The 12,782-nt window shown below is 39.1% G+C and overlaps 1 protein-coding gene across 1 annotated transcript in view; it reads right to left on the bottom strand.

Moving 5' to 3' along the window:
- Positions 1-11,610, bottom strand: part of FBXO9 (F-box protein 9) — a 15,116-nt gene extending 3,506 nt beyond the window's left edge. The window contains exons 1-10 of the mRNA XM_072408444.1: positions 11,293-11,610; positions 7,911-7,988; positions 6,628-6,783; positions 5,898-5,955; positions 4,091-4,190; positions 2,752-2,882; positions 1,867-1,981; positions 1,111-1,229; positions 869-959; positions 650-745 (exon numbers count right to left, since the gene is read on the bottom strand). Coding sequence (XP_072264545.1) covers positions 650-745; positions 869-959; positions 1,111-1,229; positions 1,867-1,981; positions 2,752-2,882; positions 4,091-4,190; positions 5,898-5,955; positions 6,628-6,783; positions 7,911-7,988; positions 11,293-11,295 — 947 coding nt within the window. The 5' untranslated portion in view covers positions 11,296-11,610. The remainder of the gene's footprint in view (positions 1-649; positions 746-868; positions 960-1,110; positions 1,230-1,866; positions 1,982-2,751; positions 2,883-4,090; positions 4,191-5,897; positions 5,956-6,627; positions 6,784-7,910; positions 7,989-11,292) is intronic.
- Positions 11,611-12,782: the final 1,172 nt, after the last annotated feature.

Genomic DNA, 12,782 nt, shown 5'->3' with positions numbered 1-12,782 from the left:
GAGCGTCTTATACGGTATTTTTAGTTAGAACTAACAAATGTATATGAATCTCAGCACTGGCCGCCTGTAATCTCCTGTACAACAGCACTCGTACAGGTGGAGGAAAGGGCAGGCATCTAAGCAAGTTAGGACTCTGGACTGCACACTGCTTACTCTAACACACAGAATGCATGCTTAGGGAAGAGCACATCTGTGTACTGTTGCTGTATCATTTTGTCTAGATTAAATCAGCAGTTCAACATTTTTTTGTTACTTTTTCTTTTATTTGTTCTCTATAAAAAGGTTTAATGGCAGCAAGCTATAACATTTCCAGTAACTCATTATAAACTAATATATTGTAAAATAATATGCACAAATTGCCTGGTTATGGTAAATATCAAGAAAAGAACCATGATTTCAAACAACTGTGTGCAAAAACACATTTATATACACATTTAACATTTCTGAAGCTTTTTTGTTTTTTACTTATATAGGGAACATTTTTGAGTTTAATTGGTTTGATATAATAATCTGATGCAATAATAATCTGATGGATATTCCTCTCCATCTTCCCCTACAAAGAACTCTGATTTTTCACCTGCATGATAAATTCTGCTGGAGACTATTAGGTACTAAAAAATGATATGAGTAAAGAGAACTTCTAAAATACCTTGCATGTTTTGCCCTTAAACGAGGTACAACTGTTTGTGGCTCCTCTGGGGTAGTCAGCATAATAATATGACCATCAGGAAAGAATCTCATATATCTGTGTGAAATGTAAAACAGAAAATGTGGTTGACTGAATTGAACATAACATGCAAACTACTTGCAGTGATAAGGTTACTATTACTTGTGCTTGTTAAATATAAGTAAAAGAGTGTTCAAAGACCTGTAATATTCCACTTGGTGCCAGGCTCTGTAAAATCCGTCCAAAGACTGCTCTCCCTGGCGTATATATGTAGTCTTGCTAATATAAACACCTATAGGACAGCATATACACATACATACACAATTACATGCATAATAGTGAAATACTAATTTAAAAAATGTATTTAAAAAACAAAAACAAAAAAATCATGTATTTAAACAACCATATATGACAACACATAAAAACCTGGTGGTAAAACTTACCATCAAACCGGACACGGGGCCTCTCAAGAAACATCTGCCTCCAAGTAATGTAAGGTAGCAGTTTCACACAGTTTCTGCCCCATATTTTTAGGCATGCTAAGCGCCAGATTTCAGGATCCCTGTAAGTTAAATTAATATGCCAACGTTAATTCTGAGCAGTGGTTTAAAACCCAAGAAACAATACTGAATATAAATGTAACATAGACATGCCCATACACCAAAATGCATTGCATAATCTGAAAGGGAGCAACTTTTCCGTGGGCTAAGTGAATGAAAAAGTGGGAAAAGTGAAAATATGTGTTACATACCAAGGCATTTCTCAAAATGTAAGACATGCCTAATCAGTAACCTTGAAAACATACAATTTTTCTGGAATTTTTCTGAAACACAGTAGTGAACTTCCTAATAGGAGAGTGTACCAAGGCATCCACACAGATATCCAGGGCACTGCTACTACTGACAACAAGTCTGGGAAGATTTATAAATGAGATTTGGTGATTTCACTACTGCGCTAGTCTCTATTCTTCTTTCAAGTGAGTCTGACATGAGGAAGCAAAGCCTTGACCCAACAAAAAGTGCAGAACAAGGCATGGAAGGTCTATAATGGAATAAGATTGGAGAAAGGCAGATCACAGACTGCTTCCACAGATCAGTTCCTTTTTAACATTACATACATTCACAACACATTTTTATCATTTAAGTAATCAGTGTATTCTAATGAACATGTATGTGTATTCTACATAATCATTGTAATACCTTGCACAAATATAAAAGCCCTTACAGACCAGGGATAATTGCTCTAATGATCGCAGGTCAAGCTCACTGGAAACCACCCAGCGGAAAATATACATTAGTACTTCCATTGGGAGCTCTGAAAAACAGAAAGCAAATACTTAATCTTAAAACATATGCCTCTAGCTACTTCCAGGAAGATCCAGGATTATGACATAGGTGCTTGACTATAGGATATAAATATTTTCTAATTACAGGTAAAGGAACACAAATTTAGGTCCAAAAAGAGTATCTTAAGTAACTTACAACAGAAGAATATAAAGGAGATTTTTAGTTGAAATAGTAATGATATCTAAGTGTATCGTGTATCCTCCTTGGTGCATGTAGCACCGGGTCATTAATAAAACTGCACGCTCTATAATAGCAACGGTCAGACCTAAACAAGAACAGCTTATGGCATTTAGATATTATTTATTCTTCTGAATGGTGCAAACAAATACAAAATGCCGACACATATAAAATGTTTTTATTTCAAACATTAAATTCACATTTGCCATCTTGCCTGCAGTTCTCCATTAAAAACAAACAGCAATATATTATTTCTATGAAATATATCAGTTATGTATGTGTTTCTGGAGCTTACAATAAAAGCCATAATTTTGGTCAATTTTTTCTTTACTTTTTAGGAAACGCTTTACAGCAAGCATAGTTACAATGCAGAATAAATACAGGTTTGTGACAATGCAAAATAAATTCAAATACAAAATAAATGCAAAAAAAATACAGGCTGAAAAAAGTAAATTGTATTTGAGAGGTAAATTAAACCAGTAGACAGCAGGTCACTGACCTGTGGTAAGAGCAAAGATTAAAAAAAAAAAGTAAGAAAAAGAAACAAATGTACATGCATACCTGAGATATGAGTCTGTGTGACATCATACTCTTGCTGGCACAACTTCAGTGCGGGCTCTTGAAATGTCAGCTGCTGCTGGAAGTAAGATAGTAAGTCAGCCATCTTGCTGTCATCATTGGCATCATCCATACTGCAGAACAAAAAAGTTAACCTAGTTGAATAAAAGAGTAAACGTGCATAGCTTTGTGCCATACAACCATACAGGGTATCAAAGTAAAAACTTTACAAAATTGAAAAAACTACTTTACCAACATAGAAAACTGAACAATAACAACAGTAAATAGTGGCTACACACACAGACGAACTGTACTGCCTATCATGAGACAACCTTTCGGCATGATTTGTCTATATTGCGAGTGATTTCATTTGTTGAAAGATTTGATGTGATTTTGTTTTTATTTTTTCCTTATGAAGCGGAAATCATTTTAGTGGGGTATTGTTTTATTACAAAGGGGAGATCCCTGAAATACAAATTATTACTGGATATGCAATCTGCTTGTAGTAAAGCTTTGTTGGTAGGTAACTACCAAATACCAGATTCCTTTCTGTATGATCTGTTTCACAATTTAATTACATTTGAAAATTGATTTCATTTAGTTGTATTTTATTAGGTCATAAAATCAAAGTGCTGTTCAAAACGGATACACAAAGTAAGGTGTAATTTAGATGTAGAAATACAATATTTTAGATATTCTTATATCAAGAAAGAATGCGTAAAAATAGAAATAAAAAACAATCTAAGGTTATAAATCACTATCTGTTTCAAAGTTCCATGTTTACAAAATATGTCTCTTTAAATAAAGTCAATCAGTGGCCTTGGATAGGAATGTAGCACAATTAAAATCAAATCTTTTTTTCCCAGCTGTAAAATGTCAAAGCAACCAAGAGCAAAAAGAGCAAAAAAATGTATGAGTATGACATACTTAAAAACAAAACTAAAATGCCTCAATGACAAAATACTACAATTACAGCAGTAGAACCAATGCACAACATTCACTACATAAATGATCACCACCATCACACCACAATGTTAAACGTACCTGCCCCAAAAAGCCAAGAAATGATTATAAAATTATAAAGGGGCCATAGTCTTAAAATAATTATTCATTCATTTTGCCAGAATTTTTTTTAAAGGAATCCCTTTCCTTATTACAAAGACTGACCAATACACTCTGAAAGATCAGCTTTGCTGTTTGAATCACCTTGAATTATAAGGACAGAATTAGGTGTGTTGTAAACAGGGCAGTAAATAACAGATTCTGTTTTTCTGGACATTGAAAAATGGCAATTACATACAAGGAGATACATTCAAAAAGGTGAATACATGGAGATACATACAAGTTTTTCCCTACGCCATCACCATCAGGGGACAAGTTGTAATTAATCTTAAACTCAATGTCTGGCACAAGCTGCATGGCTTGGCGGTAAAACTTGATAGCTGTAGAAGAATAGAAAAACGTTGTGTCAAAACATGTTTATACATTTCTTACCTTTCAGTATAAGGACTACATTGTGTACAGCAAATACGAAGGGGTGTTGAGCAGTTCCTGACTTTGCCCCCTTCCAGATGAAATAGAAAAATGAGTGTGGGGGCATATGACAGCCTAATATCTTAGTATGTAACTGTGCAAATATCAGGTCTTTGTGATTCTTAAAACTGTTTTTTTTACTGAGAAGCTGTGATGGCAGAGGCACAAGCAAGTTTCACGTCGTTGGAGTTACGGGCCGTCATGAAGTTTTTGTGTCTCCAGGGAAAGTCAGCAAAGGACATTCACACTGAGATGTCACAAACACTGGGGGAGAAGTGTCCTTCCTACAGCACTGTCAAAACCTGGATATCTCGTTTCAAGACTGGACATTTCACCATTGATGATGAGCCCCGCAGTGGGTGCCCCCCAACCTCAACTGACCCGGCAACCTGCGATGCTGTCCATGAGCTGATTATTGAGGACCGGCGAATATCTGTAAAAAAGATAGCCCAGATACTGTGACATCTCACGGGAGCGTGTTGGGTTTGTTATCACCACTATCCTAGACATGCACAAGCTTTCAGCGAAGTGGGTGCCGAAATGTTTGAACAGTGATCAGAAGAAGGAACGAGTTGAAGCATCCAAAGCCGTTTTGGCCCATTTTGAAGCTGCATAGGACTTTTTAGCTAGGTTAGTGACTGAGGATGAATCCTGGCTCCACATTTATGATCCTAAAACCAATGAACAGTCAAAGGAATGGCGCCACAGCGGGTCCCCGCAGCCAAAGAACTTTTCTGGGACAGAAACGGTATTCTGTTGGTGGACTACCTTCCTCAGGGTTCTAGTATCACCTGACAGTATTATGCCAACCTCCTGGACCAGCTGAGGGAGGCAATTAAGACGAAACTCTGTAGAAAGTTGCAGGACAATGCATATGCGCACAACTCCAACGTTGTGGCTGCCAAATTGAACACCATGGGTTTCTGATGGGTCCACCATCCCCCCTACTCACCTGACCTGGCCCCTTCAGACTATTATCTGTTCCCGAATTTGAAAAAACACCTGAAGGGGCTACGTTTTGAGGACATTTCTGACATCAAAGATGCTGCTGAGAGCTGGTTTGCGGCCCAACCAAAGAACTTTTATTTGAACAGTCTAGAAAAGCTGCAACTACGCTGTACCAAGTGCATCAGTCTCAGGGAGGTATATGTTGAATAAATGTGTTATTTCAAACTCTGGCTCTCTTCTTTCTGGCCAAAGCCAGGAACTTCTCAGCACCCCCTCGTACTTCCTGGCAAATAAATGATGGCAAAACTTTAGCCTGGCGAAAGCCTATTAAAAATGACACACCCACAATCTTGTGGTGGCGGATTCTATGACTAACATTGAAATGTCGAGAACTACTGCTACCATGAGCTAAAAACAGTGCAGTGGAAGACAGTCAGCATTAAAGCAAAGAACTAGTGACTTCCGATAAAGTTCTTATGTCATTACATAATTGATTTAATACGAAACTTTTTAAAGTATAAATGGGGTAATAAAATGTGTGTAATATAATATACAGTTTATTTTAGTGAAACTTAGAGGATTTAATGCTCACATCAGTATAGTAATTGTATGCTTCTGATCATTTACTTCAATTTTTAATCCGGACTGCATATACTAAAACTTGTTACCTTCGTAGAGTGCTCCATTTTGCTCCTGATCTGCAGCTTTAAGAAAAAGTTCTCTGGCCTGTTAAAAAATGCACAAATTAAATTTTCTGGTCTATTAAAATGAGTGAAAATTATACTGCTATACCAATAATAGAACCATAAACAAGAGTTACATTGATTAAAAAATCCCATTCCACTATTGTGTTGCATGCTAAAACCTTTTAATTTCACAATATGTAATACAGATTTAAAAAAAAACATTCTTACTTTATAAACATTTACTGAACAATTCTAGTACAGTAACTTCTACAGACAACCTCCAAAAAACATTGGTCACCTGACCTACTGTGGCCTCAAAACATGGAATCACAGTGCTGGAACAAGGCCACAGCTAGTTAGAAAAGTCTAACTGTTACCACATATCTGGTTGGAAACTGTTACTGTATCATGTATAGATCAACACACCTGATTGTAAATCCTTAGTTTTTCCTTGTATGTTAATCTGTACCTGTATTCCCTTTTATTTCAAAAATTGTTCAATAAAAATACATTTTTCAAAAAAGAGAAGCCTGAACCTCCTATCATATTGCTATGAGTCCTTAGATCTACACAACAGCTAATAAACAGAGCTCATCAAATGGCTGTCTACAATTATTAACACTTATTTCCTTTAATGTACTCCAACCCATGTTATCATACTGCTGAAAAACATACAATTTCAATGAGTTGCCAATAGTGTTCCTCAAATTACCATCTCCTCCTTGACCAGTTCTTGTTTTGCTTTGGTATCTGAGACCTTCCCAACAGATCCTCTCAGCACTTTGCTGGACTGAGTATGCGATCCTGAAGAACTCCCTCCTGGAGTAAGTTCGGACATCCAGCATGCTCGAAATACCTGCAGCTCCTCCTAGGCAAGGTAACATCAAAGATATTTAAGTATTTAAAAAAACAAAATACAACACACACAAATAATACAGAACCCAAACAGATATACCTACAAAAAAAGTGAAATGCACAAAATGTCTTTGAATTTAATTTGAACACAGCATACCTATTTATTAGTCTGCATACAGTCTTATTCAAGCATTGCCACTCTGGTTTATACCATACCATATATTACCACTAGACCATCACTATAATTGGCAGCTCCACAAATCAATCCTAAAGCCGCATACACACGTGCAATTATAGTCGTTGGAAACGATCTTTCACGATCCTGTCCAACGACTAAGGACTGCACGATGCATGAACGAGTGCTGTACATACATCACCGTTCTGCTCTATGCAGAGGGGTGGGGGAGAACGACAGAGCTGCACCCTGCTGCGCGCTCTCCCCCTTTCCTTCTATTAGGATCGTTTGTCATCCATCGTCCGTGGATCCGCCAGGACAGTCGTTCAGACAATGGAAGACGGGCACTGTACACACGCCAGATTCTCGTACGATATAGCCCGAGCCGATTCTCAGGCAAGAACCATTGGATGTGTGTACATAGCTTTAGGCACAGAAGGTGGGAGATAAAGTTGCAAACTACTCAAATTACTGCCTTCTAATTCACTTCAGGGACAATTTAATCTGTTCTAATGGTTTGTACCATTTACATTACAAAGGCTGTGAGAATTGTGATTTTTCATTGCTTTTAGTTTGCAATCTGTTTATTAGCATTTTTTAGTATGATGCCCACCCAGATTGTATGTTAGTAAACACCTTTCAGTTCTGTCAAAGCTCTGTATCTCACAGCCTGGTTACCAATGATGTGATCACTAAAAGCCATTTATAATGATCCTATGGCTTTGCTTTACAAGCCAATGATGAATGATCAGTGTGCCAAAAGTAGGGGACTTTGACAGAAGTTGTTGGCTGGCTTCAACCAATAAATTGATAAACAGCTAGGGAAGAAAATTAAATGTAAGCTAAGTGTAAATTTTATTTATCAGAAAAGTGTACTAAAATGTACATATCCTTGAAAAACAATCTAAAAAACACAATAAACTCAACTTCACAAAAAAAAAAAAAAAAAAAAAAAGTTAGTGGACCTGAAGATTAGTTTCTCCAGGGTGTGCATTTTCATCAGCTTTCAGGATGTCAGGGTAACAATCCTCGTCACCTTCTGCCTGCAAAATAGATCAGATATATAGTTAGTATAGCTCTGTTCTTAGGGAACAGATTACTTTTAAAATCCTTTAGCATTTCGTTTTTAAGCTAGTGATTTTATAGGATAAGAAGATTTTTCTTTCTGCTCCCAGCTCATCAAGAGGCATACTCACTTGGATCAGATAGATGTGGTCTGCAGGATCTTTTGAGCCCTGACAAAATCTTTATACTACTGAATCTGCACAATCAATCCCCTCTGGAGACTACCACAACAATGGGATTCCAGTAAAAGTTAATTTGGGATGAGGGGGGCTGTAGACATAAAGTATAAGAGCACCTAATGCATAAGTGAGTCTTCACATAGCTTTTCAACATCAACTAAACCATCATTTCCTCTTATTTGAGCAAATGCACAGATATGTTCTGTGCCCATCCAAAACCAATATTTCAGTTATGCTGCCTCATATCCTTTACAGGAATCCCAAGGCTTGAAATAAACTTACAGAATTCACCAATCTGCCAATAACTGTACTCCTTCCACTGCCCACATACAATACATACATGTATACATACTTACCCCACCACATTGCTTTGATTTACCAATAAATATGAGGTGTAAAGACCTAATTAAAGTGTACCTAAACCCAGAATTTTCACTTTACATAAAAGGGTATAGAACCCTTTTATGTAAGGTAAAAATTCTGTTTTTTTTTTAAGGTGCAACAGCTTTTTAAAAAAAAGGGTGCAGCACCGCCCCCTAATTCTCGGCCGCCTAGGCGGTCGGGAATGAATAGGAGCTCGAAGCCTCCCGGGATACCTACCTCAGGAATCCCGGGAGGCTCTTGGGTGCTCCTTCTGTGCATACCCGAGCATCTCGGCCATATGCAGGAGCCTTTTTGCTAAAAGAGAAAAACTTGCCGATCTCACGCATCTGCAGTGGAATCGGCAATTTTTTTTTTCCATCCATTGTCACCGGATCTCGGGCCTAGGTCGGGTGACGTAGTATGAAGAACCCGGAGAATCCCTGCTGGATTGAAGGTTAGTGTGTTTTTGTTTTTTATTTTTGAGTATAGTTCCTCTTTAAACCATTTAATTTACATTCATTTAGGTCAAATTTCACACTTCATATCTGTTGGAGAATCTAAGGAAAATCAAACAATCAGAATGTAATGTTTGTTCAGCTTTACAAAACCAACAAATACTTGTGAAATCCATCTGTACACTAGACTTTGTCATAGCTCTGTGGAGGATAAAAGTGGCTGTAAAGAAAACTCCCTGTAGTTGTTATTAGAGATACTAGAAGTCCGCCTGTGGCTCAACCTGATATCTAAACAAAAGTGACATTTCATTTCTGGGTAGAAGTCACTCTAGGACACGCAATACTGCAAATCAATATCCAGAGAGAAGATGTTGTGATAGAATAGTGTGTGAAATTTTCTACTGCATATCAGCATGCTGTTATAATGGTTATTTGGGCGATAAAGCTGTCTAAGCATTACATTCTATTCTCCTATACTAAACATATATATGTCATACATTACCAGACAGGAGAGAACTATGGGAACACTTTATGGGAACCTTTGCTATGTCTGCGTTGTAGCGGGTGTGGACTATGTAGTTTTTTTTTCTTTTTAAAGGGTAGCTTTTACTGAGCTCTTATTAAAAAAAAAAAAAAAGCTCAAAACATCTGCCTGTCAGCCCCTAGGAGTCAGGAATATGATGCTTCTTCCTATGGGCAGTATTCACTTCTTCATTGCTATGGAGGGGCTTCCTTATAATGACAACAGCCATGTTTGTGTGTCAGTGGTAACTGTGTGCATCAGATCAGGCCATAACAAAGAAATGCCCAGATAATATTTTGTTTGAATGAGAGAAAATTCAAGATTGGCATGTAAAGTTTACAACAAAAAATGTTACGGGTTGAGTTCTATGGGATGGATATGGTCATGTAGATATGTGATGATACCGTTTTGTTTTGACTGCTGCAAAAAACAACTGCTGAATATGCCGTTAATAGATAAGAAGAGAGTGGGTTCTGTTCCCACCTTTCTTTCCTTGTACCTATAATCTATATTGTTATACAGGTAGTCCCCAGTTAAAGACATCGGACGTACGGATGCCTCCTAAATACGAATGGGGCTTCCCTGCTTGCTGTGGGCGCAAACGGAGGCTTGAAGGGGGGAGGGGGAGGTTTGCATGACTCACAGAAATCTTTTCCTAAACACAGCTGAGGTTGTGGGTGATCTAAGGGGATGAGCTGATGTGTAGCCTCCTGTAACTCTAATGACTAAGACAAACTCTGCAGGTATTTATTTTCACATACCAAACCACAGCTTGCTCTAGAAGTTAATGAATGTCTACGCTCCATAAAGATTTTTTTTGCTTTGTTTGAGATTAACTCACAGTGAGGATTTTATACAGTAACTGACACCATGCTGCCTAATATCTTGAGACAAACATCTGTCCTAACTGCATTTATTAAAATAATACACCTGTTCCGACTTACATACAAAGTCAACTCAACCCAGGGACTGCCTGTATTGCCCAGAACCTGAATGATCATTATGTTTATGTACATTGTATGTTTCTACACCTTCCCAATAAAAATGAAATGTTAAAGCTTGGCATGTATACAATTTGTTCTGGATGTTACATGAACATGTGAAGGCTGGGGTTGTCTTGCTGCTGGCCATTCATTTTGCATTAAGCTGAAGGCATGTGTACCCAACACAGACACCCTGCATTACACCACAATACCACACTAAAGTAGTGCAAGTCCATTTATTTGGAGGGGGATCATAACAATGCAATGGACTAAGCTTCCATTGCAAGACACACACTTTATTATAATTAAAGCATACATTTCAGGCATTTGTAATGTGTTCTGTTACAAATATAACATGATGCAAGAGCTTTCTTTATATTTTCATGTATGAACACAATAAACACATATTGCAGCAAGTTGAAATGTTCGAAAACGATGAGATATGTTTGTAAGCCTATCATGGATGGTTGTTATTAGAACACATACAAGGTGCCGAGCTAAGCTCAGATTGTATTTTGTGTGACATATCCTATGTGTGGTGGTGATGGGGTCGCTCAGGTTGGCAGGAGGTGTTAGCAGCATGTCACCCCTGGCTGTGTACATGACAGCTGAGGGGAGGGGTGCAGTACCGCAGGCGGGCGTCGGCTGTACTTCGTGGCGTGCTGATAGGCTAGCACGCGTCACGTGACTGGAGTGTATTCTTTACACAGCACAAACTAAAATAAATGACGTCATTTGTCGCTTTTCCCCCCCAATCGGCACCCCCTCCCTCACTTTACCATGCTGGGCGCTTGTCGGGTCCTCTAAGCTCAGCACAGTTCTCGGTCGGAATAACGCAGGACGCAGCGGGAGTCTGAGCGAGACCTGCGGGCGGCAGCCATGACTGAGCGGAACACCCGGGAGCCGAGCGTGGGGACAGCACCAGGAGTAGCAGCTACACAGTACAGCACACTGCAGAGAGACCACCGGAACCAGCGAGAGGGAATGCTGACGATCGCGGGATAAGATCACCGGAACAAGAGAGAGCAACGAGTGGCTAGAGGGGCGCCTGGGGAACCTTAGAGAGGTACACACTGGCTAGAGCGGCGTAGAGCGCATGGAGATATGACCTGGCACTGGGGGCGGGGCTAAATTCTAGTCAGGATTCTCCTCCCTGGCTATCTCCAATACAACTCCAAGCCAGACATGAGACTGTGGGAGGACCAAGTCACACCGGAACCAGAGAGAGCAGGGAGGAATGTCTTCACCCTCCACCATAGAGAGGATGGAGCTGAGCGAATTCTGATGTCTATTACACTTTGTGAGTTGTGTATTTTACACATTGTTGTCTGTGAGATGTTCTGATTTAACAATAATGTACAGGCCGCTTATGTACACGTGTGTCATTGTCCTCGTGTATTGTCCTGTGTGGTATATATGAGTTGTCTTGGAGTAATAATGTCTTGCTAAAGGGTTTGTAATTCTGTCCACCCAGGTTTGAGATTTACACTGCTCTGCCTCACAGCACAGCCCTGTGTTCTAGAGGAAAGAACCTGATCTGAGCTGCAGTCTTACTTTTTCCTATAGATCCCTATTCCACTCCCACACAGGAACTGGACAGTGAAAAGAGAAACAGTAGACAATAGACTTACCTCTACCTTGCTCTGCTTTCTTCTTCTGTCAGCATGCCGCTTCACCTTTCCTTTCTTTGACATTTTGTCAGGGGCTGCCAGAGGCATATATTCAGGTGCTCACACTGCTTCCATATAAATATACATTTAATGATATAATATTCATCACATAGCTGCCAGAGTGCAGCTGCTTCCTATTCCCCCCACACAAGTGCAAAGGATTAAAGCTCAAATCCTGATTGATGATTGGTCAGTAGAACTGGTCCATGTATTTTCACAGCTCCTTCCACCATTTCTGTGTGCATGGCATACATCTTGTTGTGTAGTGCTGCACCCGGGTGATGTACAGGACACATTGTCCTCTGTATTACCCCGCTCACAGGGGTATTCTGTGCTATTGTACGGCTGCAGCGATGAATAAGGCTCGCTAGCAGGAGGCCTCAACTTCAGTTTTCTTTCTGTTGTGGCCCCTTTGTTCTCCCAGCCTCAGATTTCATCTTTTGCATCACTACAAGTAGAAATGTGTTTTTACAGCTGACCTATTCACATGTAATGGGATTCTGTGGCCACAACTTTATATGAACGAATGGACTTAGTTTGCAGATGCAGCATGAACTCTTATGGAGCCTGTCCGGGGTGTGGTGTGGTGCGGACTTTAG

The sequence above is a fragment of the Pyxicephalus adspersus genome, chromosome 4, assembly GCF_032062135.1.
Source record: "Pyxicephalus adspersus chromosome 4, UCB_Pads_2.0, whole genome shotgun sequence".
Classification (NCBI taxonomy): Eukaryota; Metazoa; Chordata; class Amphibia; order Anura; family Pyxicephalidae; genus Pyxicephalus; species Pyxicephalus adspersus.
Note: the sequence above shows the minus strand (reverse complement) of the source record. Positions and strands in the feature narration are given on the sequence as shown.